Raw genomic sequence first — 22,327 nt, 5'->3', positions numbered from 1 at the left:
AATATTTTTTGTTAGTTCCGAAATTTCTACCTTTGTTTCTATGTATTCGTCTATTTCATACTCGTTGTCCTTTACCATGGTCTTCAGGACTTTTGCAAAATCCATAGTATATTCATCGCCTACAAGGATAATTTTATTTCTAGTCTTTTTTTCAGACAGTGTTTCGAGACATTCACCACTTTCCTAGATATGCTCGTCTGATTCTATCATTGCCATTTCATCTTGTAAACTAAGGTTATTTCGTTCTTCCTTTTCTAGACCATTAATCGGATTTGTTTGTGAACTCAACATGGCACTCAACAACGGACATAGTAATAAATTGATAGATGTAGCCGTTACTATGTGGTAGGAGATCATCATGAAAATTGAGAAATAAAACTTCCTATGTTTTTATAGCACTTGCATTTGTTACTAACGTTACTGCAGTTTCGTTCTATACGGACATTTTCAAACGAGTTTATTAGATTTGTTTGAAATGTCCGTATAGGACAAAGCTGTAGTAAAGTTAGAATTACAAATACAAGTGATATAAAAACATAGAAAGTTTTATTCCTCAATTTTCTTGAAACTACTGGTATTTGACAAATCTAAAAATAAGCTTGGAATATTTGAATTTCTGTACAATTTCAGATCATTCTATTGGCCAATATGTTGATAACGAACATTGAGTAAAACAATAGGAAACTGGAAACAGTTATATTTTACATAATTGAGATTCTAGGTAGTATGGACATATAAAATGAAAATAGGTGATGAGTTGACTAAAAATAATTATAGAGACTAAAAATTCATGAAATTCATTTTTGACACAATGACTATGCAGTCATGTCTACAGCACTACTTCGTCTCACAATTGAAAATTGAAATAAATAGATTAACATACATTTTATACAAACACTTTTATAAAAACGAATATATTAAATTATTGACTTTTCTTTCTTGACAATTTGTGCTATTTCTATTACTGAAATTAGTGGGCAATTCGTCATACAGGGTGCTATGCACTTTGTACGAATTGCAGTTGTATTTTGGCAACATTTATCAAAATTAAATCATTGTTATAAGTACACCATGACATACTAAGAATAATGTATAAAGAAAATATATATACTTATAATTTCGGATTAGTAAAATACTAAACTTAATAACAATATTCAGAATTTGAAATACTTCAATGAGAATGGGTAGTATTTGTGCAATGACGTACTGCTCATTTTTATTTTCACAGCCACAAAGTAAAGTTAAATCTACATAAATATATATCCATAAAGTACACGGAATGAGTACGTTCATTGCTACGACTAAGAAGAGTTCCAGATAGTCTTAGTAGTTCCTCTAAGTCGTAAGTACAGCATGTGATGAAAAAAAGTTCATATAAAATTTCAAAATATATGAATAATATAAATGTTTTCAACAAGATACATAAAAAAGTGGTTATTTTTGACGTTAATTCTCAACTTTTTACATTTTAATATTTTTCATTCAATCTCTTAATGAACTAGATGTACGTTGGAAGGAAAACCACTTGATTCTTCGTTCGCATAAATCTCCTAAAGACTTCTGAGGATTGTCTGCCGTTCATAAGTAGGCGACAATTGGTTAACGAAAAAATCCGCACTTAAAACTAATGTCGTTAATCACTAAGATACTTTGTAAATAATACTCATAATACAATTTTTCCTTATTCTCCGACAACTGTTCATTTTTACATATTCCTTGAATGCGTATCCGATGGTTTGACTACTTTTGATGCATTTTCTATGATCCTGCTTTTCATCTTGAAAAGCAATACATCACCGTCCATCTGGTCAAACGAGTCTCTAACAAAAGTCTTGAGGTTGTTTGAAATAGGCTTTATGGCTGGTACCGAAAAAAAAAAAACAAAAAGGAAAGATCGATCTTCTTGACTTGTGTATTTTAGTAGACTTGATTTGCTTTATGTAAAGATTCTGATGTATCAGAAGAAAAACTACATCTGTACATGATCAAATGTACTGTGGTCATTTTTGAAAAGTCAGCTGAAACAATTCTGCAGTTCATAATCATTAACGGTTTGGAGATATATCGGTGCAAAATAGCCGTTGAAATGAAATAGCTCTTGAAATACAGATGAATGTGGGTAAGGGTAGTTTCTTCTTGCACATATATATTTAGTAGTGTTCTCACATATATTTTAGTACTGTTCCATGTCTGGTTTTTCACCCGACTTTTTCAGAATATATTCGATCCTTCTTACAGTTTTTTGTACTCTGGTTACATGTTATTACCACTTGTCAATTTTATCTGTGGTCATCAGGCTAGATGTGCATCTAATATCACATGTTCAACCGATTCACACTCCCTATTCTCTCGTAAATTATCCGGCCACCATGGGAAGGTCCTGTTTTATAAGAGTAGGTTTCAGGTTAGTTCCATGAAGTCTATCAATAACCTTAGGTCTCAACACAATTTTTTATCTTACTATTCGAACCCGGATGTCATTTAGGTAGCTGTAGCTGTCCACATGGAAATGTTAGAAGATTCATAGAAATGAAATTGAAACTACAAATCAGTGGTTGGTTCCTGTTGAAGACCAACCAGGTGTTGTCCATCTTTGCACTTGGCTACACTGTGCTGACGAGGCCAATTAGCCAGAAACATAGGTCCGCGGTTTACTACCGCTTTTTTGAGTATTATGTTTATGAGTTGACCTGGCAAACACAGGAACTCATATGTTCCTCTGTTTGCCACCCACTTTTGTTATGTTTGCAAGTTCTGCATATATAAATAAAATTTTCTTTGTTTTTTTTTTTGTATTGTAGACGAAGGTCTTCTCAAGATCTAAATTTGTTATTCAAATTTTCAAGAATATCTACAACAATGAAAATGAAAGCAAACAATGAATGACTGAAATTATGGAAGAAACTCACCATACATATAATGTTAACTCGAAAATTTTCGCGGACAAGGTATGATGAGCTGTTTTCTCGGGTTTCGCTCCGTGTTCTGTGTAATTTATCCTCATAAGGATTATTTTCACAATATTTCAGCAGTCTCATTTGCCATCTTCTGGTGATGTCTGGAGTTTTACAGCTAGACTTGTCTAGTTGTGAAATGTAAAATGAAGAGTTAATTCATTTTTCAAATGAATCTTGCTATCAGAAAATTAGATATCACAACTACTTTAAGTTTTGACTCTCATACACATTCATTTCTGTTTTAAAATCGTGAGTGGCAGACCTTTCAGCAACCGATTCCATGCAGTTTTTCATAATTTCCTCACAATTGTTATCAAGTATGCGCGATCATCAAAATTCATTTTTTTCATCCATTTGAAAGGATGAGAAAATTATTTTATATTTAAAATTGAGACGAACATTGAGAGTTAACGTCACATGATACAAACTATAGGTTGTAGTAAATTTGTGATACTCATGTGAAGTTTTTTATCACTGTCATGTAGTTGAAGGGAACTGGTAGTTTGTTATTAGAAAATTATATACAAATAAGCCTGGGAAATTTATAAAATTAATTATCTCAATAGAATACTTCACCTTAGATAAAGGAATCACATGAGTTATTGTTTTTTAAATCTATTCACTATAATGTTTTATGCAGCAATAATACTCTTGTTTGGTTGATCTTTTTGCTACATTCTATAATAACTGAATATGAAATTATAATTCATAATATTAAAAGAGAGTTACTAAAAATAATGTTGCCAATATTGATCGTCTGGTTTGTCATTGCAGTTAGTATCCTGCAGGAAGAATATGCATCCCTACTACTACATGTGATCACTCTCATTCATCACTACAATAATGACTGAAATATAATGACTGAGAATTTAGAGTTGATCACATTATTTTGAAAGATTAACTTTCAAAATAACTTTTAAGTACCTGCAATCTGACAGACTGCAGTTTATCACGAAGCTTTTGTAACAATTCAAAACTTGGTACTACGTTATCAGCTAGGTGGTTCAATGCCTACCAAAATCCATGTGTACAACAACTTAGATTTTCTCATCATCAGTTTATATTTTAAGTTATTCAAACCATCCAAATCGAATCTTTTCTGTCCTTGTTTCAAGACATCGTACCTGCAGAATTAAATAAAATAAATTGATATGTATCAAAACAATTTTGGAAAACATTACTCACCTGTTTGGACTAGGTTTGTCCTTCTTATGTGTGAGCATTGTATATCGGGCTATCGTCAATGGATATCTTGAAATGTGTAGATTGTGAAATCTTATGCGATTTGACATATCATCATCTTCTCCTCCCCAACCCCAAAAGGAATTCGAAAATCCGTTCAGAAGTTTGAAATGTTCTGTACTTATAGCACTGACTCCTCCAAAAATAGCTGGATAAGGTAACCTGAAAAAAATTCCATTAAATTCCTATAAACATATTTTCAAAGTTTTAATTCTGGTAGTCGAATAATGTCAATAACAGAAAATTGTCTTCTCCCACTTTGATCAATTATTACATTATTTGCAATGAAGAGTTTCACATAGAACAATCATTTTCAGGTTTACTACAAGCATCATATCTTTAATAAGATATATATGTAATTGTACCTAGAAAGTTTCGTTAGATGGAGTGGTTTTAGAGGCCTTTCCCATGTCAACAGGTGTCCCACAAGGGTCAATTTTAGGACCACTACTGTTTAGCTTATACATCTGAGACTTTCATCAATTTGTTGATAAATGTAAAACATCACCATTATGCAGATGACACTAAACTACTTTTTCCCTCAACCTATAGATGCTGGCAAATCAAAATCTCAAAGCCCATTCTGATATTTCCTCAACTCACAAACCTAAATTCCAAAAAATCTGCCGTAATGATTTTTGGTTCCAAAATAAGTGAAGAAGAAACTTTACTAATAACTTACTGCTAATCCGAATCGATAACAATAAGTTAACACTGGTCATAAAAATAAAAAACCTAAGTCTATGGTTCGATACTGAACTCCGTTTCACAGAAAATGTGAGCCAACTGAACGAATTTTCCTTCAATATCCTCAGGCAGTTATTTCCGAATAAAAATTTACTCACTACAAAACTTGAAATTTGAATTATGCGGATCATTGATCCGCAGGTGTTATTAAATGACTGCAGCTCTTGTTATAATATGACGAATCTATCTTTATCTAAAATTGTTATTACTATTTTGATAATTTTAGACATTACCGTCATTATCTTTTCAGTATTTATGTGTATATTTAAGTTTATGATCTGACAGGTGATAGTATTATAAATTAAGATGATATATTAAAGTATTTGACTGAAAGTTTGTAACTACATGTCCAAAATTGTTCAAATGTTTTTATGATTTTTTCTTATGAAACGATGCTCATTAATAACAATGGGAATGTTGTTACAATTTGTTGAATAAATGCTTTCATAATCATTAACCAAAAATCTATACTTTCAAATCTGTTAGAAAATCTGTTTTTTCATTAACCAGCTGTCGCCCCTATACGAATAATAACTTTCAGAAGTCGAACACGGGTCCAACACGAGTTGGACGATTAGGAAGTGCAAATCGATCGTCCAGCCTTGCGGTTCGATACACCGGTTCACACAGCGGTTGATTGAGTGAGCAAACCAGCCACGTCAACCCACCAAGCTACCGTCCCAAATATTCAATACAACAGAATATATGTAGAAATGGAAAATTCACTAAAACCAACAAAACATTGTAAAAAAACTCGACCAATAGATTCAAAAGGAACCCAGATGGTGAGATAGGGGAGCATTAATGAGGTCAGATCGTACTGCTGCGCCTGTAGAACAAAAAATAAGGAACTCGCGTTTCCTGGGGCTTCAGCAAGTTTTCTTTTTGCACGGTCTTGATCGAGGAATCGACGTACCTTAACCAATAATTGTAGCCCACGTGGAAGACATTGATTTCATAGTGTACCATGCTGTTTTCTTTGCAGTCATGGTACACGATGGCGAATAGTTTGCACTGCATCTCAAGTTGAATTCAAATTCCAAAGCCTTGATAATCTTCGTGCAAACGTCATGGCTATAATATCTTCAATAACTATCTCCGACAAATTCATATCACCCATTAAAATAAAGTTTTTAGGAGTTTTGGTGATATCATGAATGAATTTTAAGAATTCCATTATATTTACATTAGGTTAATAGATTATGCCAATTTTCAGTTTTGGACTCGTTGAAGCTATTTCAATAATAAATATTACTGGAGTTTTTTCCCCAACACCAAATCGTTATTTTTAACACCTCGATACGTGTTTCGATCACCAAGTGATCATCTTCACAGAGGAAGATTAAATCTTCCTCTTTTATTACTACACCAAAAGTTCCAAACAGTGCATCATAAGTTATTTCAATGATGATATAATTACAATTTGCCAAGAATTCTTGTTTGATAATGTTGTCCAAATCTTTCTTCACAAAATTAGATACTCCACCACGCTCAAGTTTTTTGCATTCCTGAATAATTTGAATTTTAATAAATGGAGCTTCATTATGATACAGTCAGGTTTCCGTAAGTATAAAAATATCGTTTTCATCTTTGGTTAGATATAAATTCACTTCCATCAGGTTATTTCTAAGACTTCTTATACCTACATATGAAATGGATGAAGGTTGAAAGTTTATATTTTATTTTGGAAAGGTATTTATTTGATATTTGATGATTGGGCAATTTTTGTCATTTATAGTATGGTGAACACAGTCTTATATGTTAAATTCGAAAAGTCAAAGTTAGCACATTTTTCTTGAGTAACTATACAGTTTTTATGGTCTTCACATCAAAGACAAATTAGTTTACTTCTGCAATTCTTTGAAGAATCAATAGCATTTGAACAATGCGTTGATTTTTGCAAGTATTCAAGTTTTGCCAACTGACAAATAATTTTCCTTGGTTTTTCCAATAATTGTATTGATCAATTTTCCGTTTACTATCGCAAAAACAGTATATTCATCTTTATGCGGAGAATATTTCAAAAAATAATTAATAAAATTATTTCCTTTAATAAAATAGTTTTGTTCTCGAATGATTGTTCTAATTTTTCAATCAGAATAGGATTTTCTAGCGAAAGTCTTAACTATTTTAATTTCAGGGTTACTTCAACTTCAATTATCTAGTCTTTCTCAAATATTTTTATTTCTGCTCAAAAATTTGTATGATGATTTTATTCTTTGCAGTAAACTTACGACTTCTTCCTGCTTCAAATGTTCTACTGTTGCAGTACTAATTTGTAGTTTACCAATATTATTTGATATTTGATGATTATTGTTTGTTGTTCTTGTTGGAAGATCGCTCGAGTTCAGACTTTTCCCAAAAAGGGCTAAAAAATGTTCCAAATAACTATAGACCCGTCGATTTGCTATCAGTGATATCAAAAATCATGGGGAAGGCCGTAAACCACCATATCCTGAAATAATTGGAAGGCTCTACATCTTGACATCTTATTTTATTGCCATGACATGTGAACTTATGTTCAAATTCTGTATATTTGTTATTTACATTTTTTGAAAGGGACTATACAAACTATTTTGTCTACAAACTTCGTTAAATTTTATTTTCTATTTTTACATTTTATCTATTAGATATGTGAACTTAGTTTTGCTCAAATTGTGTTTCTGGGTCTTTGTGTTTTTGAATTGTTTCTTTCCTTTTATTCTTTGAAGTGCTATATATACCAGATTTTTTAACAAGCTTTATCAATAAGATTGTATTTTCTTGGACAATAAAGTATATGTCTATCTATCTATCTTGAACAATCATCAATATGACTTTCGGAAACAAAGATCAACAGGCGACCTTCTATCGTATGTCACCCATATTTAGAATAACGCAATCGAGAAACATGGAGAGTCAAGAGCTGTTACGCTTGACTAAGGCCTTTAACCATGTGTCGTACAAGGGTTTGCTGGCCAAACTTTGATGCTATGGCTTGTCGGCTCTCCACCTTCCTGAAAAAATGTTCCCTGCATGTGGCCGTCGATGGATATCTCTCGAATACTTTTACCACCAACTCTGCTGTTCCCCAGGGATCCATTTTGTCCCCAACCCTCTATTTATCGTATATCAACAACCTATTGGAAAACACCAAGAATCCAATATATTGCTTTGCTGACGACAGCAGACTTGTCTCGTCATATCATTTAGATTCCAGGACATCGGCTGCGGATGCCCGTCTTCACCGGCAGCAGGAGGTTGCATATCCTAATGAGGATCTAGAACTGATTTCGAATTGGGGTGAAAGTAACCAGGTTCAATTCAATGCCATAAAAACCCAGGCATCGGTTTTCTCCAAAAAGATAAATGTCTCCGATCCGAATATAATAATATCAGGACAGATAATTCCGCTTTCTGCTTCAATGTTTTGGCACAATCATGTCGCTGGAATTGACAAAGCTGCTTCTCAAAAGCTCTCAAACTGTACACACTTCAGCAATTTTTGATACTTTATAAAGATGAGATCAGACTTTCTTTGGAGTATTGTTCTCATGTATGAAGTTACTCCCCTAAGCGTAACCTGAAGCTGTTAGATTCCATTCAGAAAAGAGCCACCCGCCTGATAGGAGACACGAACATCACTTGTTATCCTGATAGTCTGGAACATCAAAGAAAGGTTGATGATTTATATCTCTTCTAGAGATACTTTTCACGAGAAGTGTTCAAATGACTTGGAACATTCAATTCCACCAAGAACGGTACATATCAGAAATACGCGACGGACTGTGGCTGCTCATCGTTTTGAGGTTCAACTCAGTACACCTCGAACTTAACTGTTTAGGAACTCTTCAATTTGGAGAACTGCGTTTATAAGATATAAACTTCCTGAGAACGGTTTTCAAACGGATTTAATCTCCAGCGATTCTAATCCAATGTGAATCGCTACTTTCTCACAGGCTTCGCTCTTATAGCTCATTAAGAATTTTCCTGTTGTTTTCCAACAAAAAATTGTAAAAAACTCGACCAATAAATTCCGCAGCAACTCAGATGGTGAGATAGGGGAGCATTATTGAGGTCAGATCGTATCGCTGCGCCTGTAGAACAAAAAATAAGGAACTCGTATTTCCTGATGGGGCTTCAGCACGTATTCTTTCTGCACGGTCTTGATCGAGGCTCCAATCTTATAGCGCCTTAAGAATTTTCCTGTTGTGCTTGTGTTTTTTTCCTAAAAAAATATTGATTCAGGGTAAAAACTTGTTTTATCTGTTTGTTTGAAGGTGATTGACAATGTTTCGTGATGAATTTCACTAGTTCGGACTTCCATTGTCTACTATATAAAATGATTTGAAATCCCTGAAACAAGTAAAAAAGAATAATTAAAAAACTTCCCTTAATACAACCATTACAAGGAAACACATCGTCTTTTGTGAAGAATTCAAGACATTTTGTCGAACTACTAGGGTCAATTGAAGTCACACAGGAAGATCAACTAATTAGTTTCGACGTGGAAAGCCTTTACACCAACGTTCCGGTCGAAGAAGCACTCCAAATCATACAGAGAAAGCTATCCGAAGACGGGAACCTGAAAGAGAGAACGAATCTACCTATAGAAGTAATTATGGAATTACTAGGATGCTGTGTACGAAACTGTTATTTCCAACTGAAGGACGAATTCTTTACACAAGATGAGGGACTACCAATGGGATCGCCACTTTCACCAGTCATAGCCAACATATATATGGAGTGGTTTGAAACTCTGGCCATTGAAGAAGCCCACAAGAAACCTCGAGTCTGGTTGAGATATGTTGACGACACCTTCATAATATGGAACCATGGGAATACTGAACTAGACGCCTTTCTGAAACACATCAACAGCGTGAGACCTTCCATCACTTTCACAATGGAGAAGGAAATCCACAATGAATTGCCATTCTTAGACGTTTTGGTGAAGAGGACCGACACTAAGTGGGAAACATCTGTATACCGAAAACCCACTCATACGGGACAGTATCTGAACCACGAATCCAACCACCATCAATCGACAAAAAGAGGAATCATCAAGACTCTATTAGACCGTGCTTTTGGGCTCTGTAATACAAAGGAAGGTCTCGAGAAGGAACTAGACATCATCAAAAATGATCTTCAGCGGAATGGATACTCCAAAGCGATGGTAGAAAAGACTTTGGCTAAAAGACAGCAGGAGCCTCGCAAGGAAGAGAAGCCGTCACAACCAGTTCTTGCACTTCCCTACATCAGAGGATTATCGGAGAGGATAAGAAGAATTGGTTCCAAGTACAACATTAGAACCTGTTTCAGATCCGGTAACACTATCCGTAGCAGCCTCACGAAAACCAGGCCCCTAAACGCGGACTGCGATTCCAAGAATTGCATTTACCGGATACCCTGTGAGTGCGGAAAATCCTATATTGGTGAAACTAAGAGGCCATTGAATGTTCGCATTGCCGAACACAAGAAGCACACACAGCGAGGAGAAACCAGCAAATCAGGAATAGCAGACCATGTTTGGACCCATCAACACAACATCGAGTGGTCCCAAGCTGAGATCTTGCACAGAGAGGAACATTGGTTCAGGAGAAAATTTAAGGAAGCCGCATACATGTTGTCCAACAAAGTATTCAGCCAGGCCAGCGTAGATATACGAAACATATGGAAACCCATCATCAAACGGAAAATGACCAACTCCCGCCAAATCGGTCATCTCTCACGGAATCAGTGAAGCGGAAAATGGAAAGTAGAGAAAGTGAAAGTATTTCAACGACCTATAAAATAGTCATCTCTCGGAGGAATCAGTCCAGTCATCACCCGAAGACGATTGTAGATACCAACAATCGAAACGTCGTGAACTAACGTGACTTGGAATCTCTACACTTTTTTATTTTTTATTATTTTCTTTTTGCATTCCTTTAATTTTTATTTATTCAATTATTATATTTTTACTTGTAGGTTATTTCACTATCATTTCATTTCAGGTTTATTGTTGCTTAATATAATTGTTATTTTCAACTATTCTTTTTTAATTATTCTTTTTTACTTGTTTCAGGGATTTCAAATCATTTTATATAGTAGACAATGGAAGTCCGAACTAGTGAAATTGTTTTATCTGGTTTAGATTCACATAGTACTTGCGAATAGTTTGGAACATACCTCAAAACTTATGTTTTATAACTACTCAATTATATTATTGAGTCTTTTTTTACTATATTACATCTAATCAACTCATTGAAGTCTTTCATTTTCTTTTTGTACTTGGAGTACATTGTGGTCTTAAAAAAACATTTCTCAATTAATACAAATTTCATTGAAAGAAACAAATTGATGAAATAAATGGTAAATGCTATAATATTAGTTGTGTTGAAAAACGGTGAATCGAAGGTCTCAAATAATAATTATTAGATAAATTGAAATTGTATTGATCATGCCATAGATTGCTGAGAAGAGTGGTGTGATGACTGCTACCTAGAACCTTCCGAACTATTTTTTAGTTTTTAGTACATTACATAATTTTTTTTTTCAATAAATGCGTTTAATAAAAAACATTTTTTGACTTATTTTAGTTTCTAATTTTGTAACCCAATTCTTCTCATTCTGTACAATTCATTTAGTGCTTCAGTATTAAAAAGTAAACTGTACTTCGTCATTTTTAGCTGCGGCCATCTTGAATTTGTATCTTTTTCAAAGTGTACTACTATTCTACTAGTCAAGCCTTGTTTGTCATTTGATACCCATATTGCGTATAGTTGGGAAAAGAATATGTAATACGCCATTTTGTAGCTGCGGCCATCTTGAATTTACAATAATACAGATTTTATTAAATTGTATCGTCATCAAAACTAAATGTGCCTACCAAATATCAGATCAATCTGTTAACAGGAAGGGGGTCAAACTTCAATTACTGAATTTGACCCAAACAAATAAACAAACAAAACAGGGCAAGCTGAATAAAACCGTTTAATAAAAAGATGTGGAGTTTGAAGAAAAAATGTTTCTTTCTGAACACATCGAACGCATGTACTTTTTATATAGTGTGTCAATTTTAAAATTTACAATGGGCTATATCTCACGAACGAAAGCTGATATCGAAAAATGCTTGAAATCATTTCTAGGATAGTAAAGGGGAACTAAAGTGACATGAAAGAACTCACCTCCATCAACCCCCTAGGCCCCACCCACAAAAACTCAAAAAGTTTAAATTGCAAACCATTACTTGTGATACATCATTGAAAAGACTATAAAAAATGCTATCCAATGGTATAAATAATAATTGTACCGGGTGAAGCAATAATTGTGAAACTTTGGCTTAAATGGAACATTTATCGAGGTTTTTGTTGAACTGCAAATTTATTAAAAATGTCAATTAAATAAATGTTCAAAGTGGGTTCTATTGTTTTGTGAACAATAATACAGCCTATTTTCGAATTCTGCACGAACTTTGGCAAATGTTGTTCTAGTAATGGCGCGACATGCTTGCGTAATTATTTCTCGCAATTCCCTAAGTGACGCTGGTTGAGTTTTATAAACAACTGACTTGAGGTGACCCCACAGAAAAAAGGGAAAAATTTTACTTTATGGCATACTCAAAGATTTTCGCGATTTTTTCTGAAATGATACTACGTGATGGTAGGAATTCAGAAAACTTTTTATTTTATGTCGGACTCAATTAGTTTTCGAGATATGGCCTGTAAAAGTTTGTATGATATGTCATATTTTACCTTTTTTTATTAAGCAATAAATGATTGCAATTCACATATTTTTTATTCAACAATTTTTTTTCCATATCACCGCACTTTTTTCTATCCCTTTTCATTCACTAATTGCCAAGTTTCTTGAAATTAGATTGAAATTCCATAATTTGTCACATGCTAACTCAATCTAAACCGACCTAACCTAACTCATCTAACCTTACTTTAGAATTTAAAAAAACTATGTATCCTCAACATCTAACCTGACCTCCGAATTCTAAAAAGAAAGTATTTTACTTTTGTAAAAAATATGTTTCCTTAACATCTAACCTGACCTCCGAATTCTAAGAGGTACGTATTTTCGAATAGTGAAACTTAATGTAATTTATAAAAAGTGATTTGTGTGCACCCACCGACATAACCTTTAAGGTTATGTCGATGTGTGCTGTGCACCTGACAAAAATTATGGAATTTTATTCTAATTTCAGGAAACTCGGCAATAAGTGATTGAAAAGGGATAGAAAAAGGTGCGATGATATGGAACAATAATTGTGTTAAATAAAAAAATATGTGAATTGCAATCGTTTATTGCTTAAAAAAAAGGTAAAATATGATTCATACAAACTTTGACAGGCTATATCTCGAAAACTAATTGAGTCCGACAAAAAATAAAAAGTGTTCTGAATTCCTACCATCACGTAGTATCATCCCAGAAAAAATCGCGAAAATCCGTGACTATCCCATAAAGTATAATTTAGCCGAAAAAAGTCAGGTGGCGACAAGTCTGGTGACCTCGGTGGCCACTCAATGGGACTTCTCCTAATCTATTTGTTCAGATAATTAGTATCCAACCAGTGCCTAACTGGAGTTGCATAATGAGGGGGTGCTCCATCTTGTAGGAGGTGCAGCAAATCTTCGTCTACAGCTAGGTTGCCTTGGTCGTCCCTTTGGTTCTCTAATTCATGCACAATTAAAGGTTCGATGGTGTTTCCCAGCATATCGAGATAAATGTCGCCGCTTAAATTGCCTGGTATGAACTACAGCTGAATGACAGTACAGATCGTACAAATTATGATAACTAATAACATTTAAAAGTCTCAAACAAACCAAAAATTATTGACTCTGACAGAACCCAAAAAACAGATCCTTCCAACTTGTTTTGCAAAAACGGCAAATTAGGTTATTTTTAACAAAAAAAGTATTGACGGACATATCATTCAAAATAATAGTCCGGAAGGTAGCATTACAAATAAAAAAGTCATAGTGAGTCGGCTGATATTAAAGTTCGTGCAGACTTTGACAATAGGCTGTATTATTATTTACAAAACAACGGAATCCACTTTGAACATTTACTTAATTGACATTTTTAATAAATTTGTAGTTAAATATTCCATTTAAACCAAAGTTTCACAATTATTGCTTCACCCTGTACAATCGTTATTTATACCATTAGATAGCATTTTTTATAGTCTTTTAAATGTGCAATAGTCTTTCGAATTGCAATTTAAACTTTTTGAGTTTTGGTAGGTGAGACCTAGGGGGTTGATGGGGGTGACTTCTCTTTCATGTCACTTTAGTTTCCCCTTACTATCCTAGACACGGTTTGAAGCATTTTTCGATATCAGTTTTCTTTCGTGAGATATAGCCCATTGTAAGTTTTAAAATTGACACACTGTAGAAAGGAATATTAGTTATTCATTACCAGTGTTACAAACACCCTAACTTCAATTATTTTTTAACATAACATAGGTAATGATCAGATTGTTCTTAAGTGAGCTTTAGATATTCTGTATTTTTCTGGTGCATATTGGTATGTGTTTTTGTCGTGAATAATCAATCAAAAGTTTCATAAAGAACATAAGAGACCTAACTCGAAACTTCAAGTTTCACACTTTATCAATTTCAAAGCAGAAATATATTTAGAGAAATCATTGGTACGTAATGACAACTACTTTGACGAATAATCTTTTTCATGACTTCTTGTACTTTTTGTATATAGGTAGCTGGCTGTTCAGATTTAGTGTTTCTTACCTATATTTAAAAATATCAACTGCTACGCTCATATGTCTTGGTTGATCAGGACAAGTATATAAATTTCTATCATCTTCAGGTAACAAATCGATGTCATGAAAAATGAAACAGTCGAAATGGCTCATATTCAGAGCCTCCTTATATCCAATATTCATCAACATAGCTCTATTGAAGACTCCATCTCCATGCTGTTCTATTATGAATATTGTGTAATCCAGTTGTTGCCTCTTCAAAAAAGGGTGCATGTGTCTGAGGAAGACGAGAAGGTGTTCACTACGGCATCGGAATGGAATTACAATAGCTACACGTTTAAGTACTCGACATGACTCTGGCTGCCAGTGCCCACCGGGTTTCAACCATGAAAATCGCTTTTCCAATTCTTGTATCGATGGAACTGGAGATCTGACTATGGGTATTCTACCTCCTGCAATGACATAATAACAATGTTTATGAATACTGATGAACTGAATTAGGTTTGTATATTACTGGAGTTTTTTCCCAACACCAAACCGTTATTTCAACACCTCGACACGTGTTTTGATCACCAAGTGATCATCTTCAAGAGGATCCTATAATAATCGTTACTACACCAAAGGTTCCAAACAGTGCATCACAAGTGAATTAGGTTTATTGTACATTATGTACATAATAAAAATGTTCTGTCCAGTGTTATATAGAGAAATATTCACCCTTCATTTCGTTCATGTATTTGAAGAAATGATCTTATCATAGAAATAATTCTACAATGTGAAATTGAAGAATAATTAAATCATATAAGTAGTACTATATTTCTACAAAATAAAGTAACTAATTCTATCTCTAAATAGAAGATAATAGGAGATGAAGTACTATCTTTGTATATAGGCTATCCACTATCTTATATTGAAATTATGCTACTTTCTATTCCCCTTTTTAGATAAAGACCTGAGTTGCATATTGAGAAACTATTAAAGTTCAATATATTCATATTTTAGGTTCTATCCAGGATAATAATTACACAATTTTCTGAAACATTTCTATTTCTAGACGGTTTTGCTAACATTTAGCTTCCTCTATAGAAGGAGGTGTTAGTCCATTTATAATTTTAGGTTCACAGTGTTTCATCTCTGGTGGTAGTTTACGTAAGAGAAGGTGAATGTAAGTACATATCATTGAGAGAAGTACAAAACATGATACACGAAAACAACTTTTCCAGAAGGATAAAAGATAAATAACCATTCCTAAAGTATACAGAAAAATCTGCATGCAGTTGTCTTACTGCTGTATATTGGTTGTCTGTTGAATATGCCTCTGATAAATTCATACGATATACATTGTTCAAGTAACAGTTTATTGAGAGATTTTCACTAGATAATTTACTAATCTGCAACACGTGCTACTTTATACAATAGCAACACGTGTTGCGGTTTTGTAAAATGGAAACTTCACAATAAAGTGTTACTTAAATAACTGACTACACGTGATTTCAAGCTGAATATTTTAGTTAAAGCAGTAGTAAAAATGAATTAGCAGATTTTGTTGCTTCAGAAGGAAGGCCATATTAGTACGTTATGGCATTAATTTGTAATGCGTGAGATTATTGTTCTTTAATGAATACTATAACTTTAGTTTATAACCAAGTTTTATACAGGGTGTTTATGAACATGCGGCAAAAATAGGGACTATTCCTTGGACTATTTTAAGGATATTTTGTCCTTCGATGATTTTTGATAGGTCGCTTTGATTCGAAGATACGGGGCAAAAAAAATTTCAACAATAACAGTTTGTATCTGTTATGCCTAATGAGCTTCAAAGTTCCGGAGTAAAGTACTCGAACCCCTGAAATTTTTGCTGTTCCATATCATCTTACTAACTATTTATATACCAATACCAATACCTCGCTTCACTAGATTTCAAATGATGCACCTTGCGAATTCACTGGTATTCCTCTGTCAAAATTGAAGCTTTAGTTACATGAAGTTACAGTTACAGTTACATGAAATAGTTTCATGATCAAGCTAAGATAAGTAGGAAGGTCCTTGAACACTTGAATGGCTTCATCCGTCAATATATAGGATATAGGAAAATCCGTAAGGTGCTCTCAGAGCGGTGTCTGTGTTTTCCCCAACACCAAACCATTATTTCAACACCTCGACACGTGTTTCGATCACGAAGTGATCATCATCAAGAGGAAGATCAAACTAGTTTGATCTTTTGGAAAGAACGGAGTCGATAAATGTGGATGGTTCACGTTAGATTTGTCGAATTAGGAAACGTCATATTTTCAGGTTATAAGGAATTTCTGTTAGTTTTCAGTAACATTACGAAATGTTAGTGATATTTGATAATTCATGTAACATTTTTGTTATTTCAGGTACCGAAAGGACATTGACTCTATCACCGTATATTTAAGGATTTATTTGTTAAAATGCGTCAGTTTCGTTGAAAATGGTTTAATAAACCGAAACCAGTCGTAACAAATGAAAATCTCAGTAGAAATTAGATAAAAGTTATTTTGTTTATCCTATATAGGGCGTTCTAACGAAAACTTGACCCCCCTGTAAGTCATAAACGGACGTGTAATCGAAAATGTCAAAGAACATGTAAATTTTTATTTCTAGAAGGACTAATTATTATGATATGGAAATCATACCCAAATCTTTACCCCTCTGCGGTCAGCAACTACCCCCCTATTTTTTTCAATGGCATGGGGTGTCGAGTGATACATCATTTGAAAGGTCTTTTGTCCCTCTATTACTTCTGTTTCTGACTTACAGGGGAGGTCAAGTTTCCGTTGGAACGCCCGGTATTATGAATTTCTACAAAATAAATAAATCATCAATCGAACAAATTATGAAATGTGTTCACTTTTGCGAGTTACCTTCAATGGAGTTGCTGACCAAGGTGTTTTCCTACTGATCTGCAGAAAATAAATAGTCATTCTAAAATGAAGTGATACTTACTCAAATTAGCAGAAATATCATCTGGACACAAAGGCATAGATGTGGTATTTACATTTCTTGAATTCGAGGAGTTTTCGGCATCTAGTGAAGAAGAGACATCTAATGCAGAAAATCCAATGGTTGAGTTACTTGAGTTATAAGTTAGGAATGGCGGTGCAGTTACTACATAACTGAAGTATGTATCATTCTTCGTTGAGGAGACAGCGAAACTGTTGTTTAGTATATAACTGTGGTGGGTTTTGTTGTTTTTGAAAAGAAGAGTTTTCAAGAGAGGTCCGTAGTTTTGAGATTCTCCACCATGCCTGGGTAAGCTGAAAATTAAATGTATACATTATTACGAGCTCAAAATATCAGAATAACAACGTGAAATACTAATTTACCATTGTGGTTGTATTATTCAATCTGAATTATTTCTAATCTGACAGGTGACTCAAAATACCTACAGGGTGGGAGAATTTGGTGGGATTTTTGATATTCCTAGCAGGGAGGGGGGTATGTTGATTTCACGATAATTTTTTGTGTTCCTAGCTTTCTCAAAAATATTTACTGAATGAGAAAAGTACCAAAAAGAGGACACCATAATGAAATGTTTAAATTTGTTCAATATGGTGGTTCAGTTGATTTTCTTTGCATTTTTAAAAATGTTTTGATGGTGCTTGCTATCCACAATACAATGACAAAATTTTCAAATCGATAGCATTAACCGTTATCAAAAGCTTGTGTGATATCACGAGATATGTACGAGTGACAGTAGATCGTCTGAACCTTATTCTTGAATAATCGCAGTTCTGTGAATACATAGTTGTGTAAATTGTCCTTGCGTACGATTTCATAAATCATGTATTCTTGAGTCTTGGGTTCTGCGATCATTTGCAGGTACATATCAATGGCAGATATCCAAATGTTAACGGCAAGTCACTTGTTCTGTAAGTAATAATTAAATGGCAGATACCTATGTGAACGTTTCAAGAATACCATTTCCAGCATTATCACACGCCTGAGAAAGCTATTATATAACGAAACACGTGTTGTGGTTTGGTAAACTGCCCAGTGAAAATCTTTCAAGTGTTACATGAATAACATATGGATGGTAGATTTTGAATGACAATATAGATGGTAGCATTTCTTTTCTTTTCGAAACCCCCAAAAATTTGACAAAAACGCTTTCATTTTTTGTTCAGTTTTTTTTAACACTGCTAACAGAACCAATGGAAAAGTCACTTGTTGAAGTTTTATTCACATTATTATACAACTATGATCTAGTTTATTAGAAAATATCATCAGGTTTTGAGGAAAAAACCGGAGGTCGCAAGAGAATGAAGGTCCTCAGTATGTGACGAAAAGAAGGTGCCATTTTGTGAGTTTTTTTCCCAGAAATATGTTGCTGAAATAGTCGTTGTTCTGATTTCAGATTCATGATCCTTTACAAATTCGAATTGAAACAAAGCGTTGTCGAAACATTCCGAAAAGTTAACCAGGCATTTGGCAATGATATTGTTGAATGAACGTACTATTCGCCTTTAGTTTGCGAAATTTCGTTCCGGAGATTTCAGCCTTGAAGATGAGCTCCAAAGTAGTCGACCTACAGTAATCCAGGACGAGGATTTGAGGACCCTGGTAGAGACTGACCCATCACAAATAGTGCGTGGGATGGCGGAAGAACGAGGCGTCAGCTACCATGTAGTTTTTGATGATTTGAAACGTATTGGAAAGGTCAAAAAGCTCGAAAAGTGGGTGCTCCACGATTTGAACGATCGACAGAAGTTGTCACATTTCGAGGTCTGTTCTTCTTTGCTTTTGCGCAACCAAAACGATCCTTTATTGGATCGGATCGTCACATGCGATGAAAAGTGGAACATCTACGACATCAGGAAACGTGGTTGGATATCGATGAGCCACCCAGGAACTTTCCTTAGACAAAAACCAATTCGATTGATTTTCGGACGGTGATTTGTGAAACGTGCGGGCCGACGTTGTCGTAGAGGCGGGATCTCTTCTGTTGATCAATGCCTGCTGCTGTTGAGCAGTTTTCAGTACATTTAATCGATTTTCTCACAATAGGACTGTGGTGTGATGGTTTTTCCGGTTGAATGTTATAGTGAATAACAACAGCCGCACACTATACAGTAACCATGGTCTTTTTTGGTGAGTTTTCACTTTTGGGAAGTGTCTGGGTGGCTCATCGGTGCCCAACCACTGTCCTGAACGTCTCCTGTTGTTGTAGAAGATCCGATTTCCATCACACGTGACGATTCGATCAAAAAAAGGATAGTTTTTGTTGCGCAGAAGCACTGAATACAATTTCTGTCGATAGTTCAAATCGTGGAGCAACCTCTTTTCGAGCTTTTTATCAACTTTAATACGTTTTATACCATCAAAAACCGCAAGGGAGCTGACGCCCAGTTCTTTTACCATCTCACGCACTTTTTGTGATGGGCCAGTCACAACCAAGGTCCTCAAATAATCTTCCTAGATTACTATAAGTCGACCACTTTGGGGTTCATCTTCGAGGTTAAAAACTTCGGAACGAATTTTCGAAAAACAATGATGAATAGTGCGTTCATTAACACAATCATTGCCAACTGATTGGTTAATTTTTTGGGCTGTTTCGGCAGCGTTTTGATTCAATTTGAATTCGTAGAGAAAAACTGGACAAAAGTCGCTTAACGACATCATATAGGGTATATCTTGACAAGTTAACGCAATCTATATATAGAAAACTGAGAGTAGGGCGCTTCTGAAAATTGGTAGGATGGGTGAAGAACTAATGAAGAATTCAACCGAAATATTATCGTTGCGGTGACGTTTCGGGTTTCACCGAAAATGACGTCATCTTTGTTATTTTTAAAGGCACACCCTGTATTTCACCTCATTTTTGAATTCTTTCCATGATTTAGATTCTAACTCATGCATCATACCCTATACCCAAAATGAACCGTTTTCGAGTTATTCGAGTTTTTTTAGAAGAAGTGACAGTTGGAGCCTCTCGAACATACGTCATTTTTATGTAAATTAACATTTTTAAAAATATGCAGCTAGTGAATCGTGATAATTGAAGGTTGAACGGATCACGCATCATTTTCACGTCCACTGAATAATTCACAGGGTGCGCAAAAACTAGGGTCCAATAAGTGAATGGGAAAAATTAAAAATCTCAACTTTTTCATAATAGAATTGAATCTCTCAAGGTTATTCATAATAGAATTGAACCTCTATTATGGAAGGTTCAATTCTATTATGAAAATAAGCCCTAGTTGTGATACACTTCCCTATACCCAAAACTTATAATTTTGGAGATATTCCATTATATTTACATACTTTCCCGAAATGTTGATATTTCTCGTAGGCTGCTGTCCATCTTTCAACACAATGTTTGGTGACAAATGAAATAAAGTTGTTTATTGTCAGATTCGTGCTCTCAGAAGGTACAATATGGCTCGTGCTGGTAATCACGATTTCTTTAACTTATTGGTAATTTATGGCGAATGCAAGAACATGTGATGCTTATGCTACAAGGTATCCAGAAAAACCGAAACCATCTCCAGATATCATTAGAAGATTAATCTTCAATCTTACAAACTTTGGATCATTCGAAAGGAAAATTATCAAAAGTAAAACGGTGGTTGACAATGAAAATAATGCGAATACAGTGCTTGGGTACTTCACTGCTTTTCCAGAAGCATCTTTGAAAGATGCGGCCCGAGATTTGGGATTGAATGAAATGTCCATGCAGATAATATTAGCAAAACATAAATGGCATCCGTATTCTCATACTTTAGTCCATGGCCTGAAGCTATCCGATTATGCGGAGTTCTTCATTATGAAAAATTAAGAAAACGACCAATTTTTGTGGAATATTATATGGAGCGACAAAGCGGTATTTATCAAAAATGGGATATTCAACAAGCGGAATTCTCACTACTGGAGCGATACAAACCCGCATTCAGTTCAGGAACGTCAATTTCAAGACCGTTGGAATTTCAATGTTTACTGCGCTGTTTAAGACGACGCAATAGTGATCCTTCACTTCTATGAGGAAAATTTAAATGGTTAGTTGAAAAGTATCGGAATTGTTTTGTTTCATTGATTTAAAAAAAGTTAAATACATCACTCAAGAAAATGGCATCAAGGTAGCTATGTAATAAACATTCATAGCATCTAGAAAATACATAACAGACCAACAGGTATTTTTTTTTTTCAGGTGAACGATATCGAGATATTTAAAAAAAATCTCGATACGGATCATTTGGAAAAACTGACGCTCACTGACTATCGAAAAAAACATGATGGAGTACCTCCACATAATCATCCGATGGTGAAGATGTATTTAGAAGGAAGTTATTACGACCAGTGGTTTGGAACCGACGGTCCTCAATTATGGCCACCGCGGTCGCCCGATTTAACTCCATTGGATTTTTTTATTTGGGGTTATATAAAAGGTGTATTCTAACACGCCAACAACAAAAGAAGATTCTCAGCAGAGAGTTCGTACTGCTTTCAACTCTATTCCACCGGACATGATAAGACGAGCTGTAGGAGACGTCATACGAAGAAGTGTGAAATGCTCAGAAGTTGGAGGCAATGTATTTGAACATTTGTTGCAATAAAAAAAGGGGTTGACAAAAGTGTCACATGTTCTTGTTCAGCATTGAAACTAAATTTGAAATTGTTGTTTATTCTAATTATGATTTTTGTCTTGAACATGTGATTATTTTTTATGAGATAT

General features: G+C 34.5%; 1 protein-coding gene across 1 annotated transcript in view; it reads right to left on the bottom strand.

The window, feature by feature from the left end:
- Positions 1-682: 682 nt before the first annotated feature.
- The window catches only part of beta4GalNAcTA (beta1,4-N-acetylgalactosaminyltransferase A), a 49,403-nt gene continuing 27,758 nt past the window's right edge, over positions 683-22,327 (bottom strand). The window contains exons 3-6 of the mRNA XM_074181847.1: positions 17,602-17,912; positions 14,660-15,083; positions 4,143-4,361; positions 683-4,081 (exon numbers count right to left, since the gene is read on the bottom strand). Coding sequence (XP_074037948.1) covers positions 3,949-4,081; positions 4,143-4,361; positions 14,660-15,083; positions 17,602-17,912 — 1,087 coding nt within the window. The 3' untranslated portion in view covers positions 683-3,948. The remainder of the gene's footprint in view (positions 4,082-4,142; positions 4,362-14,659; positions 15,084-17,601; positions 17,913-22,327) is intronic.

Source organism: Leptinotarsa decemlineata, unplaced genomic scaffold (genome assembly GCF_025532065.1).
Source record: "Leptinotarsa decemlineata unplaced genomic scaffold, Ldec_3_MD MMD2_tig00026316_RagTag_RagTag, whole genome shotgun sequence".
Lineage (NCBI taxonomy): Eukaryota > Metazoa > Arthropoda > Insecta > Coleoptera > Chrysomelidae > Leptinotarsa > Leptinotarsa decemlineata.
The sequence above is the reverse complement of the archived record's forward strand: the minus strand, read 5'-3'. Positions and strand labels throughout refer to the sequence as shown.